General features: G+C 48.2%; 1 protein-coding gene across 2 annotated transcripts in view; it reads left to right on the top strand.

Moving 5' to 3' along the window:
• Positions 1-16,737, top strand: part of THOC2 (THO complex subunit 2) — a 1,495,542-nt gene that overhangs the window by 371,672 nt on the left and 1,107,133 nt on the right. For both annotated transcript variants that reach the window (XM_078688746.1, XM_078688744.1), the window contains exon 15: positions 10,117-10,218. In XM_078688746.1, the coding sequence (XP_078544872.1) occupies positions 10,117-10,218 (102 nt within the window). The remainder of the gene's footprint in view (positions 1-10,116; positions 10,219-16,737) is intronic.

The raw sequence follows: 16,737 nt of genomic DNA, 5'->3' as shown, positions 1-16,737 counted from the left end.
GCTGTGATTGTACAGGGCTCCCCAACTTCAAGATGGCCGGAGCCCAGGGTCGTGCTTCACCTCGCCTCTCCCACCTGAAGGGTGGGGTTGGCACAGGCTGGCACACCCCCCTTCCTAATGTAGGGTTTCCTGCCAGTCTTCCCGCCAGAGTGGGGGTCAGAACTGGTGGGGGCCAGTTTTTCAGCGTGAATCTTTCTGGATTCACTATGCTGTGCATATTCCGCAATCTGGTGGTTGGGTCCGGAATCGTAGTCTTTTTTTCTCTTTTTTTTTTTTTTTGTCGTAGCCCAGGTGGGCGTCGACGTCCCACCATTTGGTGTACCTCCGGTGACGTCGGTGTGCTTCCGGCGGAAGCTACCACCCTTGGGCGCCATCTTCAGATTCTTTTTTCCGCCGTTGGGTCTGGATCGTTGCGTGAAGCTCCAGAAGTTTTGGAGGAGAAAAGGAGGAAATACAGCAACTCTTCAACGGTAAAGACCTGAGAAGATCGGGAGAAGAGGACCATCAGAGAAGAGACGACGAAGAAAGGAAAGAACGTCAAGATCTTCGACGTCCTTGGAGGAATGCGCACACAGGGGGCCCCCTGAGCGCAGGGATGTACAAGACACCCTTTAAATTCTGCAAAAACTGCCACCACAAGTTCGCGCAGAAGGACCAGCACCCGGTCTGCAACCTCTGCCTGCCAATCGACCACGAAAGCAGAGACTGCAACGCTTGCTCCGTCTTCAAGCCGAAGACACTCCGAGTTCGAGAGAGACAGAGGACAGCTCGCCACAAGATGCAGGGCAAGGGCCAGGCCCCGACGCTTTACAAACTGGGCCTCTCCACCGATGACGAAGACAACATCGCCGAAGGTCCAGATGACTTCATGGTCGCAGAGACCGATAAGAAAACGCCTGACAAGGTAGGAGAGTCTACGACCCCGAAAACCCCCACAGGGTCTCGAAAGCCAGAGGCAGACTCTCGAAAGTCAGAGCCCAGAGCCTCGACAGGAGCACCGGTGCCGAAAACTTCGACGACCGAAGCTGCATCCTCCGAAAAAGAGCCCAGCGGATCCTTAGAGAAGGACTCCCGGAGGCCGAAGAACAGCGAAAAGCAAAGGTCATCGAAGCAAGCCCCCGAAAAAGGGACTTGGACTTCGAAGGAAAAGGAGCCGAAGAAAGTTTCGACGCCGCCGCCGCCGAAAATAGCAGCCGAAACGCTCGACGGCGAGCAGGCCGCAGAGATGCAGAGAAAGAAAAGAAGGCTCGAGGCGAAATGGAGAACATCCTTCAGAGAAAGAAGGACTTCGATGAAAAGATGAGAAGTTACAGGATCCCCTCGAAGCCGGCACCGGCCGTCGCTGAGGTACAGGAACTCGAGGAGTTCGAAGTCGAAGAGACGCCGAAAACTCCGGATCCCTCGGAGCACGAAGAGGAAGAAGACCTCTACTACACAGAAGGGGACTACGGGGAGCAGCAGTCAAGCTACGGCTCAGGTTCCTCGACGGCCCAAGACCAGGAATGGCAGGACATCGAGGCCGAAAACCCGGAAGAGGCTGTGGAAACATACCCCTCGAGGCCTTCGCCACCGGATGACATTGGGGCATACAATGAGGTGGTCAGGAAGGCGGCAGCAGCTTATGGAGTTAAGCTGGTAGAGGAGAAGCCTAAAGCAGATTTCCTGCTGGAGACATTGCTCCCCATACATACAAGAAGCCAGTTCTTGCCCATGCTCAAGAGTATCACAGACCAGGGGAAGGAAACCTTCAAGGACCCGGCTACATGCAGATCAGTAACGCCGAGGACGGAGAAGAAATACAAATTCTCCTCCCAGGACCCAGCTTACATCAAGGGATCCGTCACAGCAGATTCAATAATCGCTGCAACGGCCAGAAAAAGGGCAAACGTCCCAACAACAAATGGACCTCCATCTGACAAGGAAAGCAGGAGGATGGATCTAACTGGCAGGAACATTGAGAGGAACGCTGCAACGCACTGGCGGATGGCGAACTCTAACGCCCTCCTGAATAGACATCAATACCAGCATTTTGATGAGATGGGCGAAATGCTCAAGCCCCTCCCGGAACAATACCGTGAGAGGGCATCACACCTTGTGTAAGAGGGGAAAAGCATCGCTAACTCGTGCCTAAAGACAGCCTTGGATGGGGCAGAAACATCCAGCAGACTGATGGCTATAGGCATCACAGAGAGAAGGAAAGCCTGGCTCAGGATCTCAGGCTTCAAGGCTGAGGTGCAGAACAATATCCTGAACACACCCTTCAACGGTGAAACATTGTTCGGAGCCCCAGTTGATGAGAAGCTCACCCAACTGAAGGACAACGAGACGGCAAGGTCCATGGGGGCCCTGCAATTCATGGGGATGAGGAGGGGCACTCCTACACGGAGGCCGAACGGCAGAGGTGGAAGTCAGCGCGGAGATTCACACCAGAGTTTCCACCAGGGGCAACAGAGTGACAACCAAGGTCACCAGGGCCAGCAGAGGCAAAGCTGGAACTACCAGAGCAGGGGCCAGTCCTTTCGATCAAGAGGAAATGGACGGGGCCAGAGAAGGAGAGGTGGTGAACAACCCCCCTCTAAGTGACTTCACACGGAAAAAGGTGCTCTCCCACTCGAACCCCCCGGGGGAGGAGCACGGGGTAACAAAGAGGAGAGGGCTACACGGACAAGACACAAAGGAACATGTGACGCCAGTAGGAGCAGATTTTTTCTCCAGGGGTGGAGAAAAATAACAACAGACAAGTGGATACCCAACATTATGCAGTTCGGATACTGCATAGAGTTGGAAAAGAGACCACCAAACAGAAAGCCAAAGAAAAGAGAGCACTCAGGAAGAGAGCTGCGATTACTGCAAGAGGAAGCTCAAGAACTCCTCCTCAAAGCGGCCATCGAACGGGTAAGAACGGAACAAGGGAGTGTACTCAAACTACTTCCTGGTGCCAAAAGTGGACGAAAGTCTAAGACCCATCCTGGACCTACGGTTCCTAAACAAATACGTAAAAACTCAAATTCAAAATGACGTCCCTACAAGAGGTCATCCCACAGATAAAGGCCGGGGACTTCTTGTCCACCATAGACCTCAAAGATGCGTACCTGCACATCCCCATGAACAGGCAGCACAAGCACATGCTAAGGTTCACAGTGAACAAGGATCACTACCAATTCACGACCCTGGCATTCGGTCTAAAGTCCGCACCAAGGGTGTTCACCAAATGCCTCGCGGCAGTGGCCGCACATCTAAGAAGAAAAGGGATACACGTGTACCCCTACCTCGACGACTGGCTAGTAAAGGCAAGCTCTTACAGGACATGCAAAGATCATGCAGAACAGGTGACAAGAACGCTAGCAAGCCTGGGTTTCTCCATACACTGGGGAAAATGCTCGATGGAACCAGAGCAAGTGAAAATCTTCCTGGGAGCTCAGATCGACACCGTCCAATGCAGGGTGTTACCCAGCGAAAAGAGAACACTCAGCCTACTGAGGGAGAAACATCACTAACAGAAGTGGCGAGCTCTGACAGTGAGGACTGTGAGCAAGATCATGGGGATGATGGCATCATGCATACACCTAGTCCCCAATGTAGGCCTACAAATGAGACCACTCCAAGAGTGACTGCAACAGCAATGGTCACAAGCTACAGGAAGTTGGGAGGATCTAGTGGTTGTAACGCACAGGGTGCAGGAAGAAATAAGGTGGTGGACCAAGGAAAGAATAACAGTAGGGAAACCTCTAACACCACCGGACCCAACAGTGACCATCACCACAGTCGCATCCCAGAAGGGATGGGGCGCACACATGAACAGGCTCAAAGTGCGGGGTCTTTGGAGCCCTACAGATGCAGTCAGACATATCAATTACCTGGAATTGAAAACAGTGCTGCTAGCCCTCAAGGCTTTTCAGAAACACCTGTACAACCAGAAGGTGCTAATACAAACAGACAACAGCACAACGATGTTTTACATAAACAAACGGGGGAACTCAATCATTCCCTCTGTCAAGCTTGGCACAGGAAATTTGGAAATGGGCTATACCACTAAAAATAGACCTGCTAGCCATACACCTGCCAGGGAAGGACAATGTAGAAGCGGATTGGCTCAGCAGGCAGACTTCAGCATCCCACGAGTGGGAACTCAATATTCAGGAAACAGAGAGACTATTCAGGAGATGGGGCACACCAACAATAGACCTGTTTGTAACACGCCGGAATGCAAAATGCCAATTATTTGCATCCAGGCAACCGGAGGCACTATCACAGGGGAATGCCCTATGGATAAGCTGGTCAAAAACATTTGCCTACGCTTTTCCTCCGATACCACTGATCCCCAGGGTTCTCAACAAATGCATGACGAGCAACATGACGCTCATCCTGGTGGTACCACAATGGGCCAGACAGACCTGGTACTCTCAGATAGTGGAGATGGCGCAGGGCCGCCCCCCCCCACAAGTTCTCAAATAGAAGAGACCTACTCTCCATGGAAAACGGAGAAGTTCTACACCCAGAGCCGGAGAGCCTCAAGCTCTTAGCCTGGCTCCTGAGGACTTAGAGTTCGCACACCTAAAACTACCAGAGAGCACCCTGCGGGTGCTGCGAGAGGCAAGAAGGCCCAGCACACGCAAGTGCTATGGGGAGAAATGGAAAAGATTCACTCAATGGTGTTGCAAGAAAAAACTCCATAGGAAACTGACCAGGGAATCCACGGTGCTAAGGTACCTCACGCACCTATTTAATGCTAAGCTAAGCTCATCCTCGCTGAGGGTGCACCTGGCAGCGATTGTGGCATACACAAAAGGAGAAACAGGGAGAAGCTTCTTTACATCCCAAGTCATAAAAAGATTCCTAGAAGGGGCTAAAAGAATAGCGCCACCAAGGAGAATGCTGCCACCGGCCTGGAACCTAAATGTGGAACTGACTGAGCTCATGAAAGCACCTTTCGAACCCATCCACAAAGCATCACTGCAAATGCTAACGATGACGACGGCCTTTCTGGTAGCAATCACCTTGCTACGAAGGGTGAGCGAAATGCAGGCACTCACACTGCAGGAACCCTACATCCAGATACACAGTGACAGGGTCGTGATGAGAACAGACCCTCACTTCATGCCAAAGGTGGTGTCAAGGTTCCACATGAATCAGAGTATTCAGATTCCTAGCTTCTTCCAAAACCCCACTACAAGTGCTGAGAGGTCGCTCCACACCCTAGACGCAAGAAGGGCTGTGATGCACTACATTGAAAGGATGAAGGAACACAGGGAAACAAAACAGTTCTTCGTATCCTTCGCAAACAGTTACATGGGCAAACCAGTGACTAAAAACACCATAGCTCGATGGATCGCACAGACAATACAATTCTGCCACAAATAAGCTGGCCAGGAGCTAACAGGAGGGGCACAGGCCCACTCCACCAGGAAGAAAGGAGCAACAATTGCCTTTCTGGCCAACACACCAATTCAGGACATATGCCTGGCGGCAACATGGGCTTCAGTGCACACGTTCACTAAGCACTATTGCGTGGATGTACAAATGAACAAAGAAGCACAAGTAGGACAAAAGGTGCTTCAACATATATTCAACAACCAACGCTCATCTTCCACCCAACCGCCACAAAAGTAACGAAAACCGCTACAAAATCTATGCACAGCATATTGAATCCAGAAAGATTCACGCTGCAAAATGAATAGTTTCTTACCTGTCGGTGTAGTTTTGCAGCTTGAAGATCTTTCTGGATTCACTAGCGAACCCACCCGCCTCCGCCAGAAAGATGAGGCTGGAGAAGAAGGTGGAAACACATAGAAAAGAAAGCAAGTTGTAGCTTACAAGATACGTGAAAAGATACGTGAAAAGAATTACGTTGAAAAAAAAAAAGCGATTAACAAACATAGCCATGGATTCACTACAAAGACAAACAAGAAAAAAGAGACAGAAAAAAGAATCCGAAGATGGCGCCCAAGGGTGGTAGCTTCCGCCGGAAGCACGCCGACGTCACCGAAGGTACACCAAATGGTGGGACGTCGACGCCCACCTGGGCTACGACAAAAAAAAAAGAGAAAAAAGACTACGATTCCGGACCCAACAACCAGATTACGGAATATGCACAGCATAGTGAATCCAGAAAGATCTTCAAGCTGCAAAACTACACCGACAGGTAAGAAACTATTCGTTGCTGAGTACAGCAAGTGGCCTAGAGAAGCTCACAAGGGCGGCAGGCCTTTGAAGGTTCCCCCTGCCTATCCAGGGGAAGGATTACCTAGCACCTCGCCCAGGATGTGCATTATTGCATGCTCAGGAGAGCGGGGGCTCTCCACCCAGGGATCCAGCAGCATGTCTGCTGTGTGGCAGCCTCTCAGTCCAGACGTGGAGTGTAGGTTAGGTTTTCAGGGGGCATCCCTAAGATGCCCTCTGGTGCATTTTACATTAAATCCCACACTGGCATCAGTGCAGGTTTATTGTGCTGAGAAGGTTGATACCAAACTTGTCAGTCTTCAGTGTAGCCATTATGGTGCTAAGGAGTTCGTAATGACGACCTCCTAGTACCATATACTCTTAATGGCATCACTGCACTAACAGTGCCCAGGAATGGTAATGGGTATTGTAGGGGCACAGGGCTCATGCCCCTGTGCCCACACTGCTGGCAAAGGGCATCCAGCTAGAGGAGTGACTGAGGTATGCCAGGGTAGTGGGTTTTGTTGGCATGGCACACAGGGATGTGTGCCATGTCGACTCTGTTTAGATCTGCACTTACACTCAGCCTGCAAAGGCAGTGTGTGGGTGTCAGGATACAGGGCCCCTAAGGGTGGCACAATAAGTGCTGCAGCCCCTAGGGGTCTTCTCTGGTCACCATGCCCTGGGTACCTACGGTACCATTTACTAGGGACTGACAGGTGGCCAGAGATGCCAATTGGGTTTTGGTTTCAATACCGTTTTAGGGAAGGAACACGGGCCCTGGGCACCTGGTTGGCAGGAGCCCAGGGTACACTCAGTCAAAGCACATCAACAGTTCAACAAAAAGTGGGGGCATACCAATGCAAGAAAAATGGCACTTTCTCACAGGTGGGCACTCTCTCTGCAACTGTCACGCCTCTCTGATAATTTGGCGTTGGGCAATCCATCACAGAATTCATCTTCAGGCAGAGCACCTACCCAGAGTGAACAATCAATTTGCCGACCTCCTCAGCAGGATGCGGCAATAAATACACAAGTGGGAACTTCATCCCCAAGTTCTCCTTCCATACTTTCAAGAATGGGGATTACCACAAATAGCTCTGTTTGCTACAGTGGACAACTCAAAATGCCCAAACTTCGCCTCCAGGTTCCCACACCCTCTATCCAAAGGCAATGCCCTATGGATGAACTGGTCAGGGATATTTGCCTATGCTTTTCTGCCTCTGCCTCTCCTTGCATTTTTGGTTTGGACGCTCAGGAAAACATCGCTCACACTAATCTCAGTGGCTCCCACATGGGCCCGGCAACCGTGGGTTACCACACTCTTGGAACTATCAGTAGTTCTACATCAAAAGCTGCATCTTAATACCAACCTTCTCACTCAAAACCATGGCGAAATCAGACACCCAAACCCCAAGTAACTCAATTGAGTGATTTGGCTCCTGAAGTCATAGAGTTTGGAAATTTACAGTTGCCACCAGATTGAATGACAATTCTTAAGGAAGCAAGAAAGCCTACTACAAGAGCATGTTGTGCAGTAAAATGGAAAAGATTTGTTTTATATTGTAACAACAATATTGATCCCTTAGATGCCTTTTGTTACCTTTTACATCTACAGTGAGTTGGTCTAGGTTACACATCCATTCGATTGCACCTTGCGGCGGTAGTCGCATACTTACAAAACAGACGTATCATTGTTCAAGGTTCCAGTAATTAAAGCCTTTATTGAGGGCCTTAAAAGAGTAATACCACCCAGAGTAACTTCTGCACCAGTTTGGAATCTGAACATAGTGCTTACAAGACTCATGGGTCTACCTTTTGAGCCATTACACATTTGTCCATTACAGTCTCTTTCTTGGAAGGTTGCCTTCCTCATTGCTATCACTTCCGTAAGGAGAGTTGGTGAGCTACAAGCATTAATCTTAGAAGACCCTTCTTTCAGCTTCATAAAGATAGAGATTCCTTCCAAAAGTGGTTTCTGCTTTTCATATTAATCAATCAGTTGAGTTACATGTGTCCTTCCCTCAACCTGATTCAGTAGCAGAAAGAGCTCTTCACACACTTGATATCAGAAGAGCGTTATTGGACTATATTAAATGGACAAAAGGTTTTCGTAAGAAAACTCAACTATTTGTTGCATTTGCTACACCTCACAAAGGAAATCTTATCTCTAAATCTGGTATTTCAGGATGGATTGTTAAATGCATTCAAACTTGCTTTGCTAAAGCTAAAAGAACGTTATCTATACCTCCTAGAGCACATTGCACTCGTAAAACAGGGCCATCTATGGCATTTTTAGGTAACATTCCTATAGCTGACATTTGTAAGGCAGCAACATGGTTCAAACCACAGACATTTACACTGTTGTGTGGATGTGTTAGCACGTCAACAAGCCAATGTAGGGCAAGCAGTGCTAAAGACACTTTTTCAAACTACTGCAACACCTACCGGTTAGCCCCTGCTTTGGGAGAACACTGCAATATAGTCTTTGCAAAGCATGTGTGTCTACAGCAGACATGCCTCAAACGGATTATGTTACTTACCCAGTAAGCATCTGTCCTTGGCATATAGGTCTGTAGATTCACATGCGCCCTCCCATCTCCCCGGGCACCTATAGTTGTTGCAGTTCTCATTATTTACATTACATACGCATGGACATCTCTGAACTACACTCACTTACTCCATTCACACCCTCTTGCGGGAAAACAATGTAACAATGGAGTCGATGCCCATGCGCACTATCGCCGAAAGGAGGAGTCACCTTACCTCGTGACTGGAAAAGACTTCTTAGAAGAAAAATAACTTGCAAACATCCGGACCCAACACTGGATGGCAGGAGTATGCAAAGCATGTGAATATACAGCTCTACATGCCAAGAACAGATGCTTACTGGTAAAGTAACATAATCCTTAGTCATCTATAACTTTGTTTGGCCTCCAGAGTCATCTGTCTCTGCTTTTAACTGCTACACAGGTACAGAGATGTGATGGGGAGCCTTACATAACATGACCTTTTCTCCCTGACCCAAATGTGAAAAAAATAACTTAACTGCCTCCCTTAACCGCCTTTACCTTCCCTGCTTTCCTTCCCCCTCCTGCAGCTGTGCTTTTTGCTTTCAGTCAAAGCAGACAAACAGTGCTGCGTTAACAGGCTATCCGAGAGCCCTGCAGCTCGATCTGGAAGGCCTTCCTGATGCGTCAACAGTTGGTGAAAAGTTTTGTTATCAACTACTGCTAGGTCACTACTGCTAGGTCATAGCAGTGATTTACGAGATTAAGAATCTGGTGTAAACGATAGAAGCTTCCCATGGAAGCCATGCATAACACATGTTTTTTATAATGGCCTGGTGTGATAGTGATTTTATATTGTTACTTTTAGAATCTGATCAGTCCTGTTTTGTTTTTTATTTGGATTGTTGTGTAATTGCCTGATGTTACTTTAAGCTTGCCTAAAGGTGAAGCGAGGAGACAACAGATATTGAACAGTGAAAACAGGAGATTTGAAAGAATAAAGAATGAAGACATAGCCTAGTGGTTGGAATGGTCTTCCTAAAAAACAGTAGTATCTCGTTATGGTAACCAAACTAGCGATGTGGGTAGCGTCCTTAGATGTGACTAGAAGGTCACGGCGAACAGAAGAGTATTGGGGAATGCAGAACAGCAGAGTAAATGGGGAGAACAGAAAAAAGAATGTTGAAGTTGGACATTGGTTTTGGTGGAAGGAGCTGGGCATGGCCCAGGTAGAAGCCACGGAATTCTGTTCCAGAGATAGTAACTGGCCAGAGTGACAGGATTGGTGCTCTCCCCACCCCCAACCCAGCACCCCTTGTCCAGCATCTTAAGTCTCATCGCTCCCGCAAGGTTTTAACCAAGTACAATTATTTATTTCCTAATCTTTTTCTTTTAAGGTATCTGTTTTATGGGCAATTGAAGAATGACCTAATCTTTTTCTTTTAAGGTATCGTCTTTATGGGCAATGGAAGAATGACACTTATAACAGTCATCCGCTGCTGGTGAAAGTCAAAGCTCAAACTATAGAACGAGCCAAATATATCATGAAGTAAGTTGCATCAAACTATTGACCCATGAGCTTAAGATTTCTAATGTAAACAGGCAACGTGCAATTGAAGGTATATTGTTGTTCAACCGTTCTGCATTCTGTGTTTGAGTAGTATTAAAAACACAATGTTTTTTGTTTTGCTGTCGCTTTCATTGGCATACAACCTCCTAACATAATTATCCAGAGCTATTACCTTTATTGTAAAGACTAAATGTTCAATAAACAGGAGAAAAGAATCCACATTTGTCAGTCACAGATATTTATTAAATGAAGATTGATATGTCTGTCTATGCAGGATCTTGTAAACAATTTTTACCTGCAAATAAATATACCAACATTTTAAAAGAGAACTATGGTCATCATTCAGTTAACTTTTGTTTTCTTTAAGTATTGCGAGCAATATTAAATCGAACTCTAAAATAAATGGTGTTTTTAGCATTAAATTTTTTTTGTACACACGTTTAAAAGCAAACAGGTTAAATGGTTAGCAGAATGACTTTAGTTGCGAATCCCTTAATACACTACAGCGACAACTAGCTACTTTTCAACTCTGTGTATTGAGAAATCCCTTAATGCTAGGCATTTGACATTCCATCTTTCTGTTGAAGTGTTTTTTTTTGGTTTGCTGAACATGTCTTGATTAGGTGTTAGTTTATTTATTATTTTTTTTAATGGAGGGGCAGTAGAATTTATATAACTTTCTAAAAGGATTATTACTAGCTTGTTTAGACTGCCACAGTAGGACTTTGTTTTTTCACATGTGTTCATCTTCTGTTAGATAATATGTTCAATAGGTTAGAGGACCTGCGGTAAGTGTTGATCATCCATTGATAAGGAAATATTTTTAGCCTCTCACAGAATCTTTGCTAACTTTAATGGGGCACGTACACCAGTATGGCTGAGAGAAAATGAAGCAGGGGTACAGTATATTCAGGGCCACTGGAATTGTGCATCAAAAAAGGACCAAATGATGCACCAGAGTTTATTAAATTATGAAGCCAGGAAAACCACATTATGCAGTGTAATGCAGCCCATTTTGTGAAAGTATTACTTCATTATTGTTTGAAATACATGGTAACACTGTCTCTTAAAATATCTCTTTATTATTACTAACTTAACACACAAATACAGCGATAAGCAACTGAAAGATGGCCATCGTTAGCGTGGTGCATTCCATTGCGCAGGATAATGTTTCCTTGTTTGTAGTACGGTTTACTCCCTTTGAGCTAGAAACAACATGTTCGAGGCATATGAGCTGCAGATTGTACACTTAGCAATAGATCGCCACCTGGTGTTGGGCTCGGATGATTGCAGGTTGCTGTCTTCTTGGAAGAAGTCTTTGTAGTCACGAGATAGGTGACTCTTCCCTTGGACAGTACTGCGCATGGTCATCGACTCCATCCTCAGATTGTTTTTTCCGCCACTGGGTTCGGATGAAAGTTTTCCGCTCCGGCTAGAAAATACATTTTTCTGCATTTTCGAAGCGTGAAACTTTAGATACACTTTTTTCGACATTGAATAGACTTTTCGACCTCACCAGCTACATTCCGGTGCGTGGGCCTTTGGGCCTATCGGCGCCGTGCGGCCTACGCCTCATGGACCAAACTCCATTCAAGAGATGCCCGGTATGACGAGCAAAATTCCCTCATAGCGACCATCACGAGGTTTGCAACCTCTGTCTCTCACCAGAACACGACGAGTCGACCTTCACAGCCTGTGCCTCCTTCCGATCGAAGAAGACCATTCGGGATCGGAGGGCCCTTCGACACGCGATGAAGAGATCAGCGCCAGCATCGGAGGCCATCTTTGAGGAGGAGATCGTCGGAGAGGACGTCTCCGAAGAGGAACATCCACTTGAAGATATCTCCGAGGACGAGGCTCCACTCATAGCCGAGGAAGACTCGCCTGATCTCCAGATTATATCAGGGGGAGAGGACTCAGACGACTCGATACCGTCTCGGCAGTCCGTGAGTACCACTGCCCCTGCACAACATACACTACCCAAGCCAAAGGTAGCGGTCAGCACTCCGGCCATGGTGCCCAGTCGAGACCGAAATTTATGCTCCGACGCCCCGCCTTCGGGCTCGGCTCAGAGGAAAAAGACTACGCCTTCCGGTGCCTCGGCGCCGAAAAAAACCACATGTGCCAATTCCACCTCCTCCATTGGCAGCGAAACATCCTTCGACACCGAAGGACTCTTCGACACCGAAGCCAAAACGCCCTTCGGTGCCCAAACGCCCTTCGGTGCCCAAACGCCCTACGGTGCCCAAACACCCTTCGGCACCCGAACCAAACGGCACATCGGTGCCGAAGCCAGGAACCGTACCGGATCCGAAAGCTTCGACTCAGAAACCCTTTGGTTCCAAAAATAAGGAAGGGAAGCTAGATTCCGGCGCCGCAGGCCCAACAAAACCTGTCTCCACGCCAAAATCTCCAATATCGGTACCAAAGACTCCAAGGCCTGATACAGACACGCCTAAACCCTCTGACAAGCCTAAACCACCTTCGGCACCGAAAAAATTGCCACAGGACTCAATCACTCCTCGTAAGGCAAAGAACACTAAGCAACCCCTATCTGCACCGGAAAAATCGACGCCGAAGAAGATTATAGAAGAGGAAGAACTGTTTAGACCAGATCCTAGACAGAAAAACTTCCATATTAATCCAAAAGCTGGACATGTGGAAGCAATTCCTTTTAAGAAAAGACCAGTAGACACACCACTTCCACCTGTGGTTCCTGCCAAAAAGAAGGATTGTGCAACTTCTCCAATGCACCCTTCCTCTCATTCACCTTCTTCCTCTCCTATCCCTCCTTATATTGAACCTATAACTTCTCCTGTTCAATATCCTGCATCATCACACCACACTGACGAGGAGTATGATTTAGGTGGGGGGTGTAGGAGAGTAGGGTCTGCAATCCTATGATCACCCAGATTTTTGCTTTTTGCTTCACTGGTTTACGACTTTCCCTGGCTGTGGGCCTGCTAATCAGACCCACAGCCTAGCTGTTCTCTCTACTCCAAATTGTACCCAGGTACTGAATTGGCACTGGGCCCTCTCAAGTCCCTGTACCCAGGGCTGAGGTGCACCCAGAAGTCTCCCAGGGGCTGCAGCATGTATTATGCCACCCCTGGGCTGACTAACTAAATCAGACACCACTGGCTGCTTGACAGCTGGGGCAGAGTGGTGTACTCACCCTCTGCTGTAGATCTAGTATTCCTATATCTAAACCTAAATGGACACACAGATCTCCTATCAGTCACTCCTATGGCAGGCCTTGACAATCCTGAAGGCAGAGTGCTTGGAATCGTGTGAGATAGTGCTCTGGCATGAGCTGAGCCTGTCTGCGGCCTTCGGGATCCATCCCTTAGCCGTTTCCATGATATCGCATACCATATACTCTTAAGTGCATTATAATCCTCGCGGTTATGTGCCAACTCTGGTATCGCTTTATCAAAACATGTCGAGTAAGGTGTCATACGAATTGAAATACTAACCCCTCGCCAATTCTGGCGACGGGGTTAGCATTCCACCCTTCTAGAGGGACACGACATGTATGTAACCTGTAACCCCGGTTAAAGTCAGACAGAGCCTTAGCTCCACAAAATGGATGCTGCCACCGAGACACAAGTCTGCCCTCCTGCTGCTGGGAGTCCTCCCAGCCCAGGAGGCAAGGACAAAGGGTTTCCTGCCAGGGGCGGTGCCAGCACCGTCCCAGACAGGATTTTGTGTATCCTAGGTAGGCAGGGCTTTAGAGGAAGGTGACTGCAAGTGGCACCCCGGTGCTCACTGTGCATAGGCCGGCTGGAACCAGTTCCAGGGGCACTCCAGCCCCTGATCTGGGGAAAGCCCGCCAAAGGAGAGGGGTGTAACCACCCCCCTCCTAGTCCCACCCATAGGGCAGGACTTAGTTGCGTGCCAGCCCCTTTTTGCAGGATAAAGGTAGGAACTGGCCCCCTTCCAAATCAGATCATCTTTGAATCCTGAAACTACTTTCCACGAAAGGAACTCAAGACTTCTTCCCAAGATTCTCCCTTGTGACTAAGGAGTAGTCACCCTGCAGCAGCAGGCACCAACCAAGCATCGCGGTTTGTTGCCAGTCTCTCCTCCGGATCAAGACTGCTCCAGCACGACGAGAACCGGCTTCCGTGGCACCTCTGACCTCAACCTACATCATCAGCCCAGCTGTGATCCGTGGGTGCGACGAGACCTCGAGGGACCGGCCATCTTCAGAACTGCACGACGCATGTCCAGCACGACCACCGAGTGACCCTCGACCGAGTGCTTTGGGGTAAGAGAAGCCCCGACCCTGAGCAGCTCCAGCACCGAAGTTCAGCCTCCCTGCATCCACGAGATCTGCGTGGGGCCCTTCTGCTCTTTGCTCACCGCGTTGTCCAGGTCGCTTGCCCGTTGGCTAGTGGCCCTCTCACGACGCTCCACGACGACAACCACTGCTGGTCTGGTTGCTCCAGACTAGCCCTTGCTCCCCTCCAAAAGAGGAGCACCCTGGACCCTCCTGGTCCACTCAAGACGCCATTTTAGGTCCACCGTGTGGGCCTTGCATTTGCCAAGACTTGTTGCCCAATCCTGGGTCCAGCGACGTCGACAGCAAGTACCTTCGTGGGACAGCTCGCACCTCCATCCTGGTCGCCGACAACGCCTCCTGGTCCGAGAGACTGCAGAGCCCAGCAGCGACCACTCACCTGGCTGAGGTGACTTCGTCCGGTGCCATCCTGGTGCCCACTCAAATCACTGGCTAGTGATTCAGAACTTGGTCCCCTCTGCTTACAGGTTTCTTCTTCCCTGATCCAGGCTTGGATCACCACGAACTCCTTCACTGGCCGCCTGCCAGCAACTTCTTTCTTCAGGCTCCTGGATCTTCAACAAGGGTTTCCGACGCAACTTGAACCCTATGCAGCCGCGGCCCCTGGGCTAGGTAAACTGAGTACTCCGGTGCTCCAGCATAGTCCAACACCCTAAGTGTTCGGATCCACCCTTGTTTTCGACTCACCTAGTCGGGTTCGCCCGAGAACAGTAACTTTGTCTTTGCTAGCCTCCATAGACTTTTTCCCGCCTTACGCGTGAGAGTTCCCACTCTGCACACGACGTCCACAGGCCTCCTGCTACTAATCTAAGGGTTTAGTATTGTAGGCCTAGCGTTTCTAAAAGTCTATGAGAATAGTTACTTACCTGCTAGTAATTCGCATTCCACTTTTGTAATATATGGTTTTTCGTGCCCCTCGGGCATTTGTGTAAATTGTGCGACTTAAAGTATTTTCGTAAGAGTTTTGTTGTGTGCTTAGCTCCCTGACTCATAAAGAGTTCAGGGTAGACTTGTTATAAATAAATATCTGTTTATTTTCATAACAACTTGTGTGGTGTCCTTTCACTTGGTGTTCAAGGGGTAATGTGATGGTAAAACAGCTGGCTTAACACGCCCTCTAGAGTCTTAGCCTTAGACTGCTCGTATCCATGCTACTAGGATAGCTGGTCTATAAGGTTGACTTACAACCAATCATCAATAAGGGTTGTTTGGACTGATACATAGTGATCACTAGAATAGTGAGCACTGCATATCAGGCCAACTTCTCACAGGGGGGATGACGTACCAGAGCCACATACATACCCTTTAGATGAGGATGTCAATCCAGAATATCCCCAAGGATGACGATGCATATAATTTTCCACCAAACAATGTGCCAGACATCCCTGATCCTCAGTAGTACCCAACAAAATCTTCCCCTCCAGAGGATAGCATTGGGTTTAATAATCTATTAAACAGAGCTGCCCTTTACCATGGAGTTTCAATGCACTCTGATGCCATTGAGGAGGATTTCTTATTAGACACATTTGAGCAGTCACAAAGGTCTACTCAAATATTACCCATGATCAAAGGAGTCATTAAACATGCTCCAGACATTTTTAAAGGTCCAGTACGATGTAGGGTGCTAAATCCCAGAATAGGAAAAAAAGTATAGACCAGCACCATCTGATCCAGTCTACATTAAGGGACATCTGCCACTAGACTCTTTGGTAGTGTCAAATGCACGTAAAAGAGCCAATTCCCAAACTTCTGGTGACACCCCCCCGCCTGACAAAGAATCTAAAGTTATTGATGCGTCAGGGAAACGGATTGCTGCGCAAGCAACAAACATATGGCGCATAGCAAACACACAAGCCGCACTCTCACGCTACGACAGGGCTCACTACGACCAACTAGAAAAATTAATGGAACACCTTCCAGATCAAAACAAGGATCAGGCAGCAGAGCTCTTACAAGAAGGCAAATTAATATCTAATGCCTCAATTAAATGCACACTAGATGTAGCTGACACAGCATCCAGAGCAGTTAATACTAGTGTTATTCTCAGACGTCATGCATGGTTACGCATTTCAGGTTTCAAACCAGAAGTACAGACTACCATCCTGAACCAGCCCTTCAATCAGAACCAGTTGTTCGGGCCGGAAGTAGACAACACACTAGAGAAGATAAAGAAAGACACGGACACTGCGAAGTCA

Source organism: Lissotriton helveticus, chromosome 4_1, assembly GCF_964261635.1.
Source record: "Lissotriton helveticus chromosome 4_1, aLisHel1.1, whole genome shotgun sequence".
Lineage (NCBI taxonomy): Eukaryota > Metazoa > Chordata > Amphibia > Caudata > Salamandridae > Lissotriton > Lissotriton helveticus.
Note: the sequence above shows the minus strand (reverse complement) of the source record. Positions and strands in the feature narration are given on the sequence as shown.